The sequence below is a fragment of the Corvus hawaiiensis genome, chromosome Z (genome assembly GCF_020740725.1).
Source record: "Corvus hawaiiensis isolate bCorHaw1 chromosome Z, bCorHaw1.pri.cur, whole genome shotgun sequence".
NCBI classification, from domain to species: domain Eukaryota; kingdom Metazoa; phylum Chordata; class Aves; order Passeriformes; family Corvidae; genus Corvus; species Corvus hawaiiensis.
This window is the reverse complement of record NC_063255.1, coordinates 35,655,008-35,675,394: the sequence shown is the minus strand read 5'-3', so window position 1 is coordinate 35,675,394 and position 20,387 is coordinate 35,655,008. Positions and strand designations below refer to the sequence as shown.

Below are 20,387 nucleotides of genomic sequence, written 5' to 3'. Positions count from 1 at the left end.
AAATTCTGATTCTCCTCCTTCCATGAGGTTCACTTTCTTCTTGTTTCAAACTACGCTGTCAACTTCATAGGGCAGTGACCATGTCTCCCATTGGTGTTTAAAAACCATAAACCCTTAACACACCTGCCTATCTGGGGCCCTCGAATGCCATCAGAATATGACAGCCCTGGTAGTACCATAAAGCCATCAATTACACTTGAGCCTGAAGTCTTCAGATTTTTGTAGAAAATGGAACTCATTAATTGTGAAAGCAACAAACACTATCACAACCTGCAAGCCCTTCTTCTCCACATAAAGGGACCTACCTAATTTTGTTATATCAGGCACAGTTTAACTGTTGGGAACAAAGTTTCAGAAGCCTTCATAATGACTTCCACAACCTCTCAAAAAATCACTTGTATTTCTTCTCTGTTTCCTAAATGTTTTTTAAAGCTCACGTTTTCATCAACTACAAAAGATTAAACTTCCCTTGCTTCATGTCACATCACAGTAACACAGAAACCTTTGAACATTTTCACATAAACTTCGAAAAACAAATACAATTAGGTATTAAAATTAAAGCAAAATTCTGAAAATTGAGAAAGCAAGTCTTTGCTTTGGGAGGTCAAAAAAAAGAAGTGCTTTATATCCTGAAAATGATCAAGGCATCCTGAGAATCTTGAAGAAACATGGTGGCAATGTAAGCAAATACAGAATGCCTGAGTACAAGAAAATTTTACCAAATGCTTAAGGCATTCAAGTCCAGAAGTAAATAAACTCCAGTATTTCATCATACAGAGGCTAGACAGGAAAGGGGAAGTGCTAATGAAAAGCTCGGGTTTTTAAGTGTTTCCTGTTCACACTAGAAATACTTCCTTGATTAATCAAGGTATTCCTGTACGATGCATGTCTACATGACCCCCAAGTACAAAGACAGCCAATACACAATGAACAGTGAAGCTCACTAACCTCACATTTCCATCTCTGCAGATGGCTACAGAAGAAGCATTAAGCTTCATTACTGATCCTCACTGCTATCACAGTTTCTCCCCCTTTAGCAGTTTCAGACCTAGGCTGTTCCACATGCTTCTCAGACATGTAAAAGCCTGAGTAGTTCACCTCAGGCTTTGGACCAGATCACACTGTCCTCCTGCCAAAGAGCTGAGCAGGAGGTTACAGCCAAAGTCCAGATGCATGCCACAATCAACACAGCAAACACTCAGCTGTTTTAGTGAACTCCAGTTTCCACCTGCCACAAAGTTCAACCCCAAAACAAGCACAAGTACTTTACTCCTGTGGGTAACTCTCTGGCTGACAGCTGGGCTGAGACAGAGCCTCTGACGAATTCTATACCTTGCTGTGCATTTTATGAAAAGTTAACAGCTTTCACCCTCCCACTTCCTGCCTCTGCCACAAACACATTCACTTGAAATACTAATAGAAATACAAGGTTTTGAAGGATTGCTACACAGACTGTACAAATCACAACAGAGCCCCAGAAAAGACAATCATCACAATGCTGGTGCTGTCCTGGATATTGCATGCCTTGCCTCTTGCTCTATACACTTAACCCTTTGGCACAAACCCCACTACTGGTTCAGCATGATGAGTCCAGAAAATCTGTGCCACTGTGCAAAGATGACAAACAGCTATGTGTGTAGTTTGTTGTACATGATAGTATTAGGAATTTAAGGCAACTGAGAAGCAGGCTTTATATACAATACTTCTTTGTCTTAGGTGTTAGAAATACCTACTTTATAGCCCAACTTATACAAGCTACATATACTATCCACTAAAAACTCACTAAACCAACTCTAACTAATTTTGAGACCAAAATTTAGATTAAAACAATTTCTAAGCAGCTTGATATTAAAATTTAGACTAAAGTGATTTTAATTTTAATGAAGCCTGACTTCTAAGTCCCATGGAATATACCTGTCTTCAAAAGCAAGGTATCAACTATATTTTTATGAACTCCTTTGGAGTAAAGAAAATAAAACAACAAGAATTTAAACTAAATTGAATTTTAGCTACAGCTTTTCTCTTTGAGTGAATAGCAATAATCATCAGTTTTTATTACAGTTTTGTCCTTCACAGTCCTCTACTCAGGATGATTCAGGAAACACTGAAGTTGCTTGTTCCAGTACACGCAGAACCCACCTTACATTGTTCTGGCTCAGAACAGTACAAACAGTTCCATCAATACATTTTCAAAAAATGACTTGCCAAAACAAACAGTGGCTCAAAACTGTGCTTTCCCTCTTTGAATGCTGAAACTGATATTCATCATTATTGTCAGTATTAAAGTGATAAAACTTCATTTTTTTCTTGCTTCCCACAAGAATCTTAATATATGCCACCTTCAAACAGTATAGTCTACAAAAATGCTTGTGGCTTTACTGTCAATATCTGATTAATTTTAACCCAAACCAAAGGTTCCTCTGTCTGAACAGAGGGCATACTCAGGGGTGGTAATGTATAAAGAAAAATCTAATAGCATGTTGCCTCAGTAACCAAATATAGAATGTCAGCTACATTTACAATTTTCAAGTCTATAAAGTCTTAAATCTCAAGGCTTGAACACCTTTAACTCATGCAACCACAAAGGATTTTCAACACCTCAGGAAGGGTTTCAGAAGAGCCTGCTGAAGTCATTTGATCACATCTGAAGAAGTTTTGAAGTCACAGCAGCAATCCCGTAAGGACATCTAACCATTTTCATGGTGCTACTGGCTGTAATCTAAGTACCACATTAAAAATCCACACTGCTCTTCCTAGTGAGAGCATTAAAACATTTTTCAGAAGCCAACATAAAAACCTGCAAATCCTGAACAAAGGCTACAGTATTATCTTCTAGATGCGTATCTATTCCAGCTGAGCTTTATCCAGGCAGACATTTCAGGATTAGCGTGAACTGTTCAAAGACTGCCCAAACATCATGGTCTGAACACTCAAGTTCAGAGCTGCCAGAAGCACACGTTCAGATCATCAGAGTCTATGCTGCATTTTATGCACCCATCTTCAAACTCCAACACGTGCTTTCAGTATCCTTAATTTTAGACCACTTGACTCCCACCTCTACCCCCCTTTTAGGCAGTTTCAATTAATGTTATTTATCTGGATCTTGCCTGGTTTTACTCTCTTAGTGAAACAGGACATAAACCTTGACAAGGCTTGCAAACAAGTCTTCAGGAACTTAAAACAATGGTTAGAATCTTAGCTGTAACTGACAGAGAAGCTAGCTAGCAAATTACGTTTTCTATTCTCAAACATTACCCCAATCCACCCCCGTACAACTGCTACGTTCTACTGCTACATTGCAAAAGCTGACAAAAACAGCACAACTTTCCTTCTCTGGTGGTAACTGCTGTAACAAAACCTCAGAGAGAGGGGTTGTGACTTCAGTGTTTTACTGAGAGCACTCTTCTCTTAGAAGACAAATGACCATGCTCTTTCATGGGTGTAACTGTATTCACTTGCATAATGTCTTGCGTTCAGGTGGTAAGGCAACTTGACCCAAAAGCTAATTTGGCCTTAAAATGTATGTTTAACTCTGGTTAAAGCCAAAAATTGCCAAAACACCACCTCATCCTCTATTAAAAACAAAAAACAAACCACACTGACTAGTGCTAAACCTCACCTTTTTGGTTCATGAAAATTGATGGAAATGCTGTAACTATGCCACCATGTCAATTTGACATGTGGTCCTGACACCACGATGACCTCTGTTTTCTGATGCTTTTACTTAGATCCCAAGCAGACAACAGTTATCTCTTATTTCAGAGTGGCCAGAAATACTTATTCATATCACAACAGCCACTGTAAACCATTCTCAATGCAAAATTACACAGATTAATAACAGTATCAAGACCGTTTGCTAGCTTAAATAAAAAAAGTAGTTTGCAATATCCTCTTATTTTCCTCTAAGTTTTCTTTTTCTTTTCTCTTTTATAACAGAGAATATCCTTCTAAATATCCCAGCATCATGAACTTTCCAGTCCTCTTTGCATAGTCACTATGAACTTTCCACAGTAACCAACTGGGTCTTTCAGTACCAAAAACTCTCCCAAGGAACGTTAGGGATCTGTACAAGGGCAGCATCAAGGGTGCTTTGCTTCATGGTCAAGGCAGAAGTGGCACATGAAGCTTTTGGTAATGACACAGTGTGCTTGGCCTTAGCAATTCAAATGGAACAATATATCTAGCACTAAAACTCCCTGTTATGGCAACCATAGGCAACCCTAGGCAACCCTGTCCATTTAAATTATCAATCACCAACCACTGAGCTTAGTAGCATCTATACATCTCTTCCTTCTGAAAGAAATGACAGTGAAATGCTGGAGAGATTCTGCATGCAGTCCCAACAAAGTATCTGTCATTTTCCCTCACCAAGACAGCAATTACCAGCCCCTTCTGCCCTTACCTAGAGTCAGTACTGACTAGTCCAAAGCAAAGGCACAGAAGAAACACAGTTTTATTTCATTCCTCTGCAGAGGTCCCACTGCATTAGTTCTGGTACTACAGCTCAATTTCTTCTAGCATAAACGTGAAATCCAAAAGTAATTCACTATTTCTTCACAAGGATGATTCAAGAAAAGTGATAGGTGGCAAAATTCTGTTGCATTTCAATAATACTAATTCCCAGGAAGTGCAACATGATGCATCTGAGAATTACAAATGAGAATAGCTAACCTGGACAGACAGCACTCCTTTCACAATCCTGATACCTGGCCACCACTGCATGTAGTAAAATATTTTCAAGAACACAAAGGTGGGTAAAGGAGGGAGAGATGTGAAGATGCACCAACCATAAATATGCCCTCCTACATAGCTTGCAAGTCAAGAGCAAGCCTAAGTTTCTGCAGGAACAGCTTGCTCTCCCCAGCAGAGTAAGGTTTTTTTTGCATCGGCCACTATACTGCTTAAGAAACTATGATTTAGGCCATCTCATGTTCCTCCTCTTTGAAAGTAAGTCTTATTCAACAGAGAATTAGTTTTTTTCCTCAAACACTTTTATCAGAGTAACAAATATCCTAAAATAATAAACTTCAAGTATAATTTTGGTACAAAATACACTAATGTAAGTAAATAGCAACTAAATTGGTAGAGTGATATTAGTGCAGCTATGATCAAAGTCAGATAGCCATCTCCAGAACATCACATTTGCCCCCAAATGTCATCTCGAAGTCTACCAAATGGGAAAAGGACAGCTGTGTTCCTTATAAAATCTCCACACTCCAAGGAATGTAAATAAGGGATATTGTTAAAATGAAAGATCTAGTTAAAGCTATACATTTGTAACTTCTAAAAGGTTTCCTCCTCCTTTTTGTATCTTTAATCAAAGGTTATAAATGTGTAAGGGATGGCTGTTGCCATGGAAATATTCAGGCCAGAATCTCTCTGTGGGAACCTCAAAGCTCCCTTCACTGCCGGGCGCCTTGTAATGACAGGGTCACATTAGCACCGTTGACTCTCAAAGCCCATTTATTGCATAGAAATTAGCACAGCTGAATCCATTCACCTTCCACAGACCAAATAGTAACTATTCCTGCTCAACTGATTTTCTGCTGCACTCGCCCATTCCCCCAGGACATGCTCCTAAACCTGTTTTAGCACCATCCTTCACACTACAGCAAATTCAACTTCAATGTATATTGCCTTCTCAGCAAACACTAAGCAGAAAACAGAGGTTGCACAGGCCATCAGATGTTTCACCTGATCAAGAGCATCATTTCATAATACATTGAGAAATTTCTTTTTCCAAAGCAATTGACATATAATAAATCTGCATTCTACTCCAGAAGATGGAAAGCAGAACTATGAAGAAAAACAGAAGCAGACGTGCAGCAACAGGAACTGAACTCTCCTAAAAGCCAACAATTAAATTAGAAAACAGAAGACAGCCTCTGAATCATGGTTACTTTTACCTCTGGTGGTTGTCAGTGCTGAAGAGGGAAAAAGAAGTTCTTAAAAACCTCAGTGGAATTCCTGGATATCAGCATGTACCATTCGATGCACAATCGATTTATGCACATAGGAGGCCCATTTCAATACAAATGCAAACAGATGCCTTTTTTAATTATTATTTTAAATCAACTCAAAATAGGCAAATTCAACCATCTGAGAATGTCTTCTTAAAAACATCTTAATTTACACATGAGCCAATATACACATTTAGTTTATGCAGTTATGTATTTGTATGAAATAGAGATTTGTGTCACATACCCTCTGACATTGCAGTAATAAATCCCTTAGACACAAGAAAGATAAGATTCAAAATACATTTAGAACAAATTTATCTACATATTTGAAGAAAGAAACTATTTCAGTAGTATCCACCCTCATTAAAAACAGCCAGTCAAATATTTTAAACAACTAATATACTGCAAATGTATACCTATGGGTTCAGGTTTGGTTTTTTTTTAATTCTTTAGAGAGAGAAAATTGTAGAGAAAAGCTCTTAAGCCTGTAGAAAGGTCTCACATATTCACCATACAATCCTTTACAACTAATTCCAGCACAAAAGAAGTGAAACAAAAATTACATTCTACGTCTCACTTACCTAGAAGATAACCAGAACGACCTTTCAAGGCAGTTTATCAATTTCACTGATGCTGAGTAAAAACCTGTCAGATTCAACAGAACAGTAAATTTATTTCTACAGGGCCAAGCATCTAAACATGTAACCGCAGATTTTTCACAATCCCAATAATTTAATGAAGAAAAAGGCAGTCATTCTCTCACCTAAATAACACTAGACTTTAACAGGAAAGAAGAATTTAATTCCCACTACTTAGCAAAATACAGACACTTTTTAATGGCTTTGCAGGGGTTTTTTATTGTTTGGCTTTCTTGGTGGGGGTATTAATTCCATCAAATGTACTTATTTTCTTTACACCTACAGTTCTGATGGATGAATAATTTTCTGACAAATTGCCCCTTCAGGTGGGGTACATCTACAGCCATATACAGATGGGGATCTCTGTGCGCATATATATGCACCTCTAGCAAATCCTTAGTAATTATATGCAATTGCTGAGTGGAAACAGGAATGCCTAATTTCTTGCCTCTAGCCATTTTAGGCACTTTTTGTGAAAAGGAACAACAGATATATGGGAGTAAAAAAACAGCTTTGAGCACAGCACTGGTCCAGCAGACTCCTAAGGTCTGCAGACAACTAAAGCTTGCTACTGAGGGTTTTTGGTTTTGGGGGATTGTGTGCGTGTGTGTGTGGTTTTGGTTGGTTTGGATTGTTTTGTTGTTGTTTTGGGGAGTTTTTTGTTTGGTTTGGATTTTTGTTGTTGTTTCTTTGAGAGGTCAGGAGAGCATACTTGCGCAGGACCCTGTACCTGACGGAAACCTCTGCAGGCATAGGCCCAGCCTCAGCTACGTTCCATGCACACAAACTTGCCAGCAAGACCAGGGCCCTGATTATTAACTTCTGCATGCAGATGCAGACCGCTCTTCTCTTCTTAAATGCTTTGCAGACAATTCTTACCGTACTCAAATTAAGTGCAGATTTAGACACAGCACTATCTCGTGGCCCACACTGCAATGTCTGGCATGAATTACAGAGTCTACTTGAAAACATCCAAGATGGGGCTCAGAAAGAGGGGCAATAAATATTTTATAAGATTAGGTTGAGAGAATATTGATTTCCTAAAACCTGCCATTGTATCAGTTGGTCCAGTGATCCTCTTTCCACAGACTGTCTTCCTTACAGTCTCAGACAAGCAAAAGGAATCTCATCTGATTTTACTGAACAGCCAAATGCTTGCATTAAAAACTGGGATTTCATTTCTTAAATATGACCTAGTAAGTGTCTTTTGAATAAATTCAAGCATTACTAGATGAGGTGAAAGCCGAGTATCTGTTAAATAGTGTACTGACATGCATTCTTACAAGTTACTTTAACTCTAGCAAACAAACCAGTGTTATCCATGTGCATATGACAGTCCCATATACCACAGGGTATTTATTGCCAGTTTAGTCTTTCCTACTGTCACAAGAAATGATCTGCAAACCAAAGAGGTAAAGTAAAGCATTTTATGGAGATAAATTACTGAATTAACTGTGTCCCCACACAAACTTTGACCAGTCTATATCATGCTCAGCTAAACAAACAACAGCTCCTTTTGAAGCATTCCAGAATTATGAGTTTAATTACAACAAATATAAACAAGGTCAAGCACAGCTTCAATGACCTGATTTCAGAGTTCAATTCAATGTGCACTTTGTTTTTTAAAAAGTCTATACTGCTCCATTCTCCCCAGAACACAAAATTTACACAGAGAGTTCAAATACAAATCCAAGAGCTTCCACATCTCTAGGTCTCTTCCTTACATCCTGCATTGTTTCTCCAGTAACACACAACCATAACTCATTAGCTCTTTCAGTGGAAATGAGAACGAAGACATTCTATAAAAAACAAAAAGCCTGCACATTTCTATGCACCTCTTTGTATATTCAATGACAAAGTTCATACAGTATCATTTGTTTATTAAAAAAGAAAAAAATCAAGCACAACTGAGCATATACTTACAAAATCAATTACTTGGAGCAAGAAGAATGCCTGCTTTATATTGGGAGAAGGAAGAAAACTCAGAAATACTGTTAAAGCCTGCCTGTGAAAACTACTCTTGAACAAAGTAAGAACTATAATCATGTTTCATGCATTTTTCTCCCTATTCCTCTGCTCTTCCATTTGCAATGCATGCAAATCTGTGTGGACCTGGAGGTTTTACTAAGGCACAGGGAACACCAGCCTCCCCACTGTCTCGCCTTGCTGCAGTTCTGTCAGACCTTCTTTAGCTTCCAGACAACCTTTGGTCTCTCTGTTGCATGCCAGAAAAGAGCTAACTAAGTTTGTAGAAGTTTTTCCTCTCCTCCCTGTTTTCCCAGTAGAACTGTCCATCTCCATAAACCTTCCTCTGCTTTGCATATCCTTTTCTGTCTCCCAGCTCAGTCAAGCAATCAGATGCACTAACGACGCCACAATTTCCCAGTCCGCTAATTCCGTATATTTCCCAGTCACTTCCACAGCAGTGCTCCATCACCTACACATCTGCTCAGCATGCACAATCCTGCAGAGGAAAACACAACCAAGCTCCATGCAAGAGACAGGGAGCCTGCCTGTCCTTGCAATGAGGCCAACAGGTACTAATTTTGCAGCAGTGTTCAATCCTCTTTAGCCTGCCTCATATATAGGCTAATACCAATTTTTTAAGAGGATCAATGCAGAAAATGCCTAGTGGATTATGAGTTTACTGCTGTACATGAACAGACAAAAAGGAATAGGTGGAAGAGCAGAGAAAGACAAAAAAGTGTGTCCACTATTTCTTGTGCCAATAAACTTGGTTCTAAACTTGATACGTGGTCTTCAATTAACTATATTTAGTCTTTACTAAGGTTCCTAAGTTCCTTATCTGCTTACATGTACAGATTTTTATTATTTTTTTTTTGTCTGTTTACAGGTTTTTATTATTTTCTCATCTGTTTTGTTTTCCCCTCAGGCCACAAGAACTGGACCACTCAGTACAGAACAACATACTGTTGAAATAAAGGCTGCTGTTGGGTGCTTTAAAAGACTTATTTGTCAAAAGTCTCAGAGTTACAGTACTGAGAACAACATGCATGCCTCTTCATTCAGTACAAGTCTTTTTTTCCTCCTCCATCCCATCATAAAAAAAAAAAAGGCACTACACATACTAAAAATAAGTTTTGGCATATTTTTTCATTTCATTTTCAGAAATGCTCACATACCCAGAAGCTCACTGCACCACAGCTTGGTGTTACAGGGAACAGCTCTTGGACGCCCTTGGCTGGAAGTGGCGCTCAACACACTCCATACTACAGGCAATATCCTCCCTCATGGTGAAGGCAGGCTACAGCAACACCTTCAGAAGGCTGAACAGGCCTTTGCATTCCTGGACTTTACAGGGAGATAAAACACCATAAAAGCTTTTTGGCTAGAATACAATTAAATGTAAGACCTCATTAATCCAGTTCTGGACAGCAAGATCTGTAACTTCCCAATCCAGGATGATGGCACACATTAGTCTGAAATATGAGGTACTACTTTTTTCTTTGCAGCTGAAGACCTTTGGGAACAGGAAAAGTAATTTTTGGTTCCTTTCATTAATTCATCCAAGAAACAATGACAAAACCCTCTTATCAAAAGGGAAACAATTAAAATATCTTCCACATCTAGCCTGCACATCTATATCAACACACGGGCAAGTTAACTGCAAGTGGAAGCTACAGCAGTGCCTTTTGGCATTCCCAAGCTCCTTCTTGTACACAACCAGTTGAATAAGCTTCACTGGAAAGCAGCTCTTCAGCCACTTCAACTTCCCAAACTCAAGTAACGTAAGTGGGACTTTCCTCATTCTATTCAATACCCTTCTTTTACCTATCTACCTAGACACTCGAGCACAGGACTACTATGCACAGACAGATGAAGAAGGCCTTACAAAAGACTGCTTTGTCATCAGAAAAATAACTAGTTACAAAGAAGGAGGCATAAAATTCAGAGAAAGCACAACCAAATAAAAAGCCAAAAGCACTTCCCAGCTCCTTGTTTTTTATGCAGCCTCCCAACTGAGCATACCTTTATTCAGTTAATTGACATGGCATAAAGCAACTAAGTATAGGGCACAACAGAGAATACCCCCCCAACAAACTGTTTAATATTACCACAGTGAAAGTTTACAATCTGCTTTGCTTGTTTTTGTTGTCATCTTTAAATCTCCAACCTTATTCTCACATGCTTCCCAGAATCTAAAACACCATGAAAAATTGTCTCAGTCATGTCTACAAGTACTTAATTCTCAGTTTAATACGAAACATAGTAGATCACCACCCATTCATGAATAATGCTTTCATGGTCATATACCTTCAGAAATTACTTTTCAACTCATTTAAATCACAGAATATGAATCCAATAAGATCCAATACCTGGAAGCATTGAAGGCTTACAAGAAACGTTAGTCAACTTTGGAAATTATTTTATTACCTTTGCACAGCAAAAACCAGGATAAGTAACTTCACCTCTGAACATTCAGGGGAAATACTTTATATTCTTGTTACCTACAAAATCCCTATTGCAACAACTGCCTTGAGATTCCATTTTTCCTGGAGAAGACCAAAACTAAATCGAAACAATTGGCAGAGTTCCGAGACAACATAACTATGATAGAAACGCTTCAAGATTTTATTTCTACTGATTTGGAGTCGCACTTTGAAAAGTCATCCTTAAAAATCAGATTACGGCAAAACTGCCTGTCAACTTATCCAACACGTTTTGCTAACTAGGCGGCATATGCACCTATTATTACATCTAATGCTAGCAGCCCAAAGCAAGAATTAATTTTGACATGACTGAAAGAGACCTTCCACTTGCTTCACTGCAAGAAAACATCTAAGAAAACGTATTTTAACACAAAAATATTCATTTGGCACACACCCCCTAAGACAGCTGGGAGAGAGGGCAAGAGTGTGCTGCAAAGCAAGCACAGTGCAGTTTCCAACTCCAGCCAAGTGGCCTTCAGCAGATGACAGATCCTTCTGAGTTCTCCAGCTCCTCCCCAGCAAGAAGGTGCATGAAGCACGTAACTCTGACGCTCACATGCTCAGGAGGCAGGCCAATAAGGGATGCACCAGGGCATCCAGAACATCTCTCCTTCCTGCAGGACCTCCAAGTGGTATAAATCCACACATTTTGGCAGGCTACTGCTATATCCATGCAAGTTTAACAAAAAAGGTTATCAAGTGTTCATTGTAATGGCTGTTTATACAGGGACTGAGGGGGGGGGTATCGTAATACCAGCAAAGAGATGGCAACACCGCGTATTAAGTCTGCGGGCACTGTACTTACAGTGTCCAGAAAAACCAATGAATCAGTGTTACAGTTGTGAAATAGAACCGTTCACATCAAACGCTTCATTTGTTCTGGAAGCAGCTACCGCCGTCCCCATCAGCTACAATGGCTTTTGTTTCTTAAAAAAAAAGAGAAATTTAAAAAACAGCTACAGACCTATTTTGGTAGGTACGAATGCAAGCAGCTTTTGTCAGCAGACTCTGTAGCAGTCCTTGACCATTGAAAAAGGTATATAAAGTAATTGCTTCAGGGGAGGGGGGAAAGATAGTGAAATACTCCCTCTCCAAGCCAACAAATCACAGTAAAGACAGATTTCACCTGTCAATCCAGTGCCCCATTTACAAAGCTTTCTTGCCCTCCCCGCCTCCCCCACCAAGAATATAGACATAGTAACAGATTCCCATGCCACTCATTTGCTTTCAGTGGAAAAAAAGTCACCTATACCTCATCTCTGCTACCGGAAAGAACGATGAGTGTCCATCCACACATAGCCTGCTCACCCCAGGCAGCCCACTGTACAAATGTTCTTCCCCGCACAGCAGGGAACACGGTATGTACAGTGTTTCACCCTACACGGGCTACTCGGTTCTCTCTTACAATGCCCCTTTCTAACTCAGTTTGTAAATGATACTCCCACTCCGGCTCGGCCTCCACATTTGCCATCCATGCAGCCAGCACAGCTTCCTTTAGGCGCACTTGCGTAATTGCCTGAGCTCGCACTCTTTCTAATAAAAGAAGTCATTAAAACAGTTCTCCAACAAAACCACCACACAGGTATCCAAAAGGGAGTATGAGATCAGTAGCTATTTCTGAGCCTGATGGGCATAAAGCACTCAACAGCCTTGTGCTCATTACTGTAGGAATTTTAGTTTTCTTTAAAAAAAGAGGCTTTATTACTACAGTGACTTCCAGAGCTACTAGAAACACTTGGGTGCCACAGACTTAAAGGCGATGTTTCACATTTTTCAGCCGAAGTAACTCCCCGCAAGAGGTACATGATAATAAAGACATGAATGGGGATAGGAAAATGTTTCAGCATTAAACCAAAAAGCAGACTTGAAAAGCCCTTCAACCTACAGATCCATCAGGTTCCCTCCCACACCAGGGCAGGATCAAGCTACTGTTCCACTCCCTGCTAAAGGCAGTCACGTAATAGAACGGAGCTGCAACAATGAAGTTACCACAGCTGCATTCGTCCACTCAATCCTTCTCCCCTAAACGCCCATTACGTAGTTTTGTATACGCGGAAAACACCATGCAACAACCCACACATCCGCGAAGCAGTAAAGACATCCCCTCAGAATTAGCAGAGGGGCAAATGGGGACAGAAAACTCTCTCTTCACCCGTACCTTGTAAACTCGGCACCTCTGTGGAGACGTGATTTAAAGTCTCCTTGACAGCTGAAAAATAAAACAGCACATAACAGCTCTTCAGCACACATGCAGCCGGTTACCCGACAGCAAGTACCCAGTACCGCGTCCTGCTATTCGCTGAATGAGGGACGGCGGCTCCCAGCAGACAGCGGCCTCCCCGAAGCGCCCGGACACACTCCTGGCAACCTGGGCTGCTGGCCTTTGGAAACCGACCGCTTTCCAGCCGGGCGAGAACGCCTCGCATTCGTCCCCACCACCCTCGGGCGCGCTCCCGGCCCCCCGTCTTCGCGGCAGGTGCGGCGAGCACGGGCGGTGGGGACCCGGCCGCCGCCCCGGACACGCACCTGGCGGAGCCGCAGCCAGCGGGCAGGCGATCGCTCCCGCCGGAGTCAGCGGGGCTCGGGGGCGGTGGGAGGAAAAGCAGATTTATAAACCTGACAGCCCTCGCTCATTTGCTGCTGCTGGAGGCTCCTCCTCTCCGCCTCACTCCAGCCGCGTCGCAGGCGGGGGCTGCCTCAGCCCTCGCCCCCCGCCCGAACCCAGCGGCGGCCCGGGCCCCGTGAGGCGGCAGGACCGACTGCGTTCCGTAGGTGCGGCGGCACCGCGCGCTCCCACTCCGGGTCACTCAGCCCCACACCCACCTCGGTGGGAGAAGGCGCGGCGGGCACGGACGGTCGCTGGCCCCAGTGCCGACCGCTCCCTCGCCGCCGCCTCCTGCTCCCTCCGCCCGCCCCCCGCCGCCTTCTGCTCCTCCCCCGGCCGGCGCACAGCCTGCCCCGCCGGGCGCTCCTACCTGCGGGGGGCTGCGCCGCTCCCCTCGCACAGCCCCCGCCCGCCTCGGCGCCTTCCCCGCGGCTGGGGCTGGGCCGGCGCAGCCCCCTCCTCCCCCCGCCGGCGGGGGCAGGGCGGTGGCGGCGGGAGGGGCAACAGGAGGAGGAGGAGGAGTTGGTGCCCGTGTGTAACAAGTTTGGGTTGTCCCGCAGTATGGCGGCCGAGCGGCGCTGGGGGCGGTCCCGGCCCTCCCTGGCGGGGGTCCGGCTGGGGGGGCTGAGCTGCCCTCTCCTCGGTGCTGCTCGTCCCTTCCCTCGCGCCCGGCGCAGCCCCGTTAACGGCAGCGTCCCCGCCAGGCGGCCGGAGCAGCAGGGGCGCCGTGTGACATCAGCCCGGTCACGGCGCCGAGGAGCCGCTCCTCCCGCGCCACCTGGGGCTGCGTGGCTTGGCGAGGCGTCTCTGCCGAAAGCAGGTGCGGTGTCCCGCAGTTCAGCTGGGCCGTGCAAGAGCCGCCGCAGCTCCTCGCACCTAGTGCCACTTGTCGCATTCCGCTGCTCCTCCTCCGCCTTTTCGTCTGGGGCAGGATGGGTCCGCTCGCCGCAGACCACAGGGAAAGCCGCACCTGGGATCCAGCTTCTCGACACCATGGGAATGGAATAACTCGTATCGAAAGCAAACGTTATTGGAATTACTGCACCTTAAAGCGTAGATTCGCTTAGGTGACTGCTTGGCGGTATATAAAAGGAGGAAAGAAAATAGGTTAGTAAATGCACAGATCTCACCCGAGATCCTTCTGCTGAGTCACTGATGGGTTATTGATTACCATCATGTCCGTGCACGCCTGGTGTTACTGTTCAGATGAATGACATGGACCGACACATGGGTGTCTGGTTTTGGATTGGGGTTTGGTTTTTTTTATTGCTGTGGAACAGGTGATACCAGTGTAGTGAGATTGCCATAGCTCAGTTAGCAAGAGTCATTGAAGCAAGACTGAACAAAATATTTTGTTTGTCAGATATTGGCACTTGCTTTCCTGGCTGACCTTTAAATTCCAGCGTTACACAACATTGTAATTTTACAATAACATGATAGTCAATCTCTAATAATTCACATTAGCTGTAGGTAAGAAATACTGTCAAGAAGAAATCACTGGGCAAATCAAACCTCTTAAAGACATGGAGACATGATGATAACCTCAGATGAAGAAAGTTTAGGTGCAAAGCAGCCTTGATATTTCAGGGTCTATGAAATGATAGAGTGTGAAGGAGGATACTAGCATAGCCAGCAAACAGTCTGTTGTGTGGAAAACACTGGGAAATCAATTTTCCTGCATTATGTTTTCAAAATGGTGATTTAACTTAGGCCACTTTAACATTGGGTAACCAGTGTCCATCACACCATTGGCATCAAATGGGGTCATAATGCCATCAAAATATTGGATATGAAACATGGAGAAGAAAGCAGTCATACCCAGCTCTGGGACACAACAGCAGCAGGGAGCAGGAGGGGCTGAGAAGCCATAGTCTGCCAGGGCGGAGGAGAACCTGAGTCTTACAGGAGCATAAAAAAGGATCAGATGAACCCATGCCAGAAAATCCTTGCTGCAAATACAGTAGCGTGACAAAAAATCCTTATCATATTTTATTTGGGCAATTGCAGTAATTTATACTATCAGAAGATTAGCCTGCGTCTCCCCTGGGACTGACTGCTGGTATTAATATGCCAGCTAAACCTTCTAGTATAGACAAGACTTGAAGCATCTCCTGAGGGGTACAACTATGAAATTATATTCCAAGGGAAGAAACAAAGATGCTTTTTTAATCTCTCATTTTACAAAGTCTAAGCTTGGGCAGTTCTTAGCTCTGAGTAGGAAAATCTCAGGGATTTTGTTAGGTTTCCCCGGGGAGTCTGCAGTCTGCACAAACTTCCAAAAACCCAGAGTGGCACAAAGGAACTGGAGCAAAGGCTAGCACCAAGACAAAATTTCCATTATTTCTGACTCTATCCAGGTGACATTTAATGACCTTTTAAGAACTGTATTGTTAATTTGTATAATGTAGTTTTCAATCTCCATTCTCAGCAAAACCTGGAAAGTCTTACAGACTTGAAGGTCGGAGGTAAAACAAGGAATTGATACTTGTACCTTGTCAAATGCCAGATTCTCAGTCACATTTAGAACCTTCTTTCAAGTAAAATATATTGCCAAATGGGATTTGCTGTTAATAATAACAGTGTTGGGAACACACATAAATACCATAAATTGCACCACTGAAAATTCTTAGAGGTTCCAGTGATAAGTCATATCTTTCACAGGACTAGGAAACAAATGGCCTCAAACACAAATTTGACAGGTTTTCCAGAGGTCTGTAATATTAATCTGGGTTGTATGTGAGCTAGTGATGTAGGGCTAAAGACACTGGTCCTCACAGTAATTATAACTGATTTTGTTTTCCTAAAAAAGATTATAGTCTTCCAAATACTGCATGCTGTGTCAATGAGATCATATAATGAACAATTATTAATACCTGTCCACATCAATTCCATAATGGGTATTCCAAGGACATGAAGGAAACATGCTTTTAAAAACCTCTACTATAAGCATAATAAAGTCTGATCTTAAAAAGGACACATAATGCTTTCTGCAAAGTAATAACATGTAAAGAATGCCTCAGTCATAATACACTTCGTTCAGACAGCATGTTGAGGTTGAATATACATATGGGTATTTTAAGTCTAGGCAAACCATATCAAATCTGTGCCAGGGGAAAAAAAAAGCAATTAAGCAAGAAAAAAGGATTAAAGAAAGCTGTAGCAACTGATGGTGCTCTAATTAAACTCGGAAACAAGTAAGCTACAGCATAGGAGATACAGGAGCAGAGTAGGGAATGAGAGGAGACCAAAACTGTCTCGGAAGCCAGGTCTGGGACTGAGAGCAGATCTGTCCAAGAGTGAGTGAGTGAACAGGTGGAAGGTTTTTAGTAAGTCAGTGAAAAGGGCAGTGAACGTGCCCGGAGGTTTGCAAACCGATATATGATGCAGGGAATAGGTCAGTAGCAGAGTGGATGAGAGAATGAATGGACGAGAGGATAAAAGAATAAGCAGTTGGGCTGAATGTGACTGTGAACAATTCTGAATAAAGTGGAAGTTTCAAGCTATACCTTTATATTGCTATGATGGCATGACTTTTCAGATCACTTGTCATTGACGTAAGCCAGCATCAGAGGAAAAAAACCACACATTGCTGAAGAAGAAATCCCTTTTCACTGCCAGTTGTGGGAAAATAACATAATAAAAATAAGGATTTTAAATGCATTTTACAGTCATGACAATAAAAATAGTTTTGGAAACATTATTATGGAAAAATAAGCACACAAAAGACATTTAAAAGCATTGCCCAACAAATTAATGTTGATTAATGCTATCAAACTACTAGAATTGACATAGACCTAAAATTCTTTGCAGAGCAGGAAGATGCCATTAACTATCCTAGTTAGGAACCTGATACACAACAGCTCAAAGGGATTTGTGCAAGATTATACACTAAGTCAGTGGCAGAACCACAGATGGATAAAGCCTTGACCTTTTACTTTTTTATTTTCCCCATCAGGCAGAGAAAATGCATTGGCTTCACTTTTGCAATTACAGAGGCAATGAAACTAAATTATAATAGTCAAGGGGTGTTATCTCCTAACCTTGGGATTTTTTGGGTTTTGTTGGACTGAACACTTCCTATATCATTATGGATAAACGTGGCAATTATGTAGAGGATACACTCAGAGACTTTGAAACTGTCCCTGTATTTACCATGTTTGTATGCCTAAAACAGAAGAAGAGGGAGCTAAGTAAATGTTACACAGACTTCTGCATTTAGATGATGTAGTGTAGGGGAAGTGCATGTCCGGATGACGTGGCAGAGGAAGGTCTTTTTCTCTGCCTTTGGTGCATCTAGTGGCTGTAAAGGTCACAGAGAATATTTTCTTTTTATTTCCTAATCTGGAATAACAGATTTAGTGGAGCTACACTGTAGGTTAGTGTCTAGCCATGGAGTAATCTATAGTCCAGTCTCTATTAAATCTCACTGCAAAGCGTGTTAGAAAGTTCGCTAAAGGGATAAGGGACACGGAGAATTTAGGGAAGGATGGCAAAAGTGGTAGGGATTTCCTTCATTGTGGTGCTGTGTCAGCATTTGTATTTTAAAATGAGGTATCACTAGCAAATTACTAACATACTTTGCTCCTAGACAAAATAGCAACAACAAATATTTTGTGTTTCCACTTATCAGTGTCCAAATACAGAGCCTGTAATTCTTACACAAATAGCTAAGTTATGTGCATGGGTACAAAATTAAGAAACTAACCACTCCAATGGTCTTTTCATTGGAAGATGGCATGGAAAGACTTAGAATCAACAGTCAATGAATAATGAATGAGTGATAAAGACACTTTATCCACTCTACATGGTGGAAGAAGTACATGGGCTACTGAAGGAGGCACATGTTTATTAATGAGAAAAATAATAAAAAAGGTGTCAGCCGTGCTTGCCTCAGGGGACAAGGTCAATGAGGCAACATCAATAATGTAGTACAATAAGAATAATGAAGAAACTAAAACTCAATATATTGTTTTTATGTTTTTTGAAAATGCAATTACATTTCCAAAAAGATTGAATTAATGAAAATTGTTTAATGGAGTCATCACCAATCACAGGAATCATTTCTGATTACATGTTTTTCACATGTATAATATCAATATCAAACTATTGATGTGGGGTAACATGTGCTAGTCATGAATAAATATGAAACCAGAGAGGTAACAAACGTGTTCAGTTGTTAACACAGGAAAAGCAAATGTAGGGTTTGACAGTAATGGATTGAGACATTTATAAACTTTATACTAAGCTTGCATTCTTCCTGTATGAACCCTACATTTTTATTGCCTGCACTATTATAATATTTTATGATGTTTTCTTATTTTTCATACTTCTTTTAATAGACTAATAACTTCATATCATGTTTTACAAAAACAAATTAAGAAGTGGAATTACAAGGGATTTTTCTGGTGACAAACTTGATTGTAAAAGATAGTAACCACAGACCTGTCTCATTTATGTATGCGTGTCTCAGATCATAGTGTGGCCTGAGAAGGGGGGAATGCATCACCACAGTAAGGAATGAAGAGTCTGCCTTTTTATCATTCAGCATAGCATTTTAATTCAGTTGCTTTCCATACACACAATTTACTCGGAGAGGATCACAAGACTGTTGGGATTCTTTGACTTGTACCAATGCCTGTAACTTATGCTGAATTACCCTGCTAAAACCTGTAGACTCCCCAAGTTTGAACCTTGATGGAAAAATAATGTTAAAACATGTATCTCATAGTTGCTCCTGTTTTTGTACGGGGCATCTGTCTCAAGTAATGCACAAGCCAATTGACTCCTGTCAACTCTTAAGACAACCATGAATCCGCAAAATGAGAAGTCAGCAATGGAAATATAATGTGAATAAAAGGTGAAAGCAGACTGCTTTCCTCTCCTTGTGTGACCTTTTTTTTTTCCTTTTTTGCGCTGGCATCCCTTGTCCTTCTCACTCCCAAAGAATGCAAAAACCTGATGTAACTTGCTTCTTGAACTAAGTTGCCCTAATAACCACCTCTTTGGCTGAAGCTAAACCAGGTCACGATTTCCCAGTGTGATGTCTGTCACAGGGACATTTCTTTCCTGCCCTACAGTAAGGTTTTCTTTTCCACCAGCGGCTCCTATTAGGTTTCTGTTACTTTATATGGAGAACAAAAGCAAAGGATCCAATTGCCTCACCATTATAAATTAAATAGAAGGACATACAGTACAGGAAAGGAGGGGTTTTTCTAAGCTGATATGAACAATTTGCAACTATCAAAACCCTCTTAGGCACACAGAGCTTTGTTCAGTGAATAACAAAAGGGAAAATAAAAGATAGGTTGGAAGGGACCAAGAATAGTCCTTGACAAGAGACTCACAAAGATAATTTTAAAAGGTCATTTTAAGCATGCAGAAATAGGGAACATTTTATAGCTTCTGTAAGACTTGTGTAACAATCCAAGTGAGTAGATGTGCACAATGTCAAAATTCACATTTGTATCTTGCTGTCCCCCTGAAAGACAAAGAGAAATGCAAATACTTACGATTACCTCCTTCAATGTGCATTGAGCAGTTTGGCTACCAGGAAAAGATGTCTTTTGTCTGTCTGAAACAATCCCCTCCTTAGAAGTTCTTTATTCATGTTTCTGCAGAACTGCCAGACAATACAGGAAAATTTAAAAAAAAAAAAAAAATTTAGGAAGAAAAGGGAGCAAAAGTTTTATAGTAGAGCAAGTTGGGATTTTTTTTTTTTTTTGTATAATCCTGA

At 41.3% G+C, this 20,387-nt stretch overlaps 2 protein-coding genes across 14 annotated transcripts in view; both read right to left on the bottom strand.

Annotated features, from left to right (window-relative positions):
- The window catches only part of SEMA4D (semaphorin 4D), a 100,213-nt gene extending 86,386 nt beyond the window's left edge, over window positions 1–13,827 (bottom strand). For 5 of the 11 annotated variants that reach the window (XM_048291434.1, XM_048291440.1, XM_048291439.1 and 2 more), the window contains exon 1: window positions 13,576–13,825. The gene's annotated coding sequence lies outside the window, so the exon portion shown is untranslated. Of the gene's footprint in view, window positions 1–13,575 lie in introns of all 11 variants that reach the window. The other 6 variants (XM_048291436.1, XM_048291435.1, XR_007200901.1 and 3 more) reach the window with 5 other exon arrangements.
- LOC125319829 overlaps window positions 1–14,847 on the bottom strand; it is a 55,452-nt gene extending 40,605 nt beyond the window's left edge. The window contains exons 1-4 of one of the 3 annotated variants that reach the window (XM_048291445.1): window positions 14,025–14,847; window positions 13,208–13,258; window positions 9,742–11,975; window positions 6,542–6,605 (exon numbers count right to left, since the gene is read on the bottom strand). In XM_048291445.1, coding sequence (XP_048147402.1) covers window positions 11,920–11,975; window positions 13,208–13,258; window positions 14,025–14,649 — 732 coding nt within the window. In that variant the 5' untranslated portion in view covers window positions 14,650–14,847 and the 3' untranslated portion in view covers window positions 6,542–6,605; window positions 9,742–11,919. Of the gene's footprint in view, window positions 1–6,541; window positions 6,606–9,741; window positions 11,976–13,207; window positions 13,259–14,024 lie in introns of those variants that run through there. The other 2 variants (XM_048291446.1, XM_048291447.1) reach the window with 2 other exon arrangements.
- Between the last annotated feature and the right edge of the window lie 5,540 nt (window positions 14,848–20,387).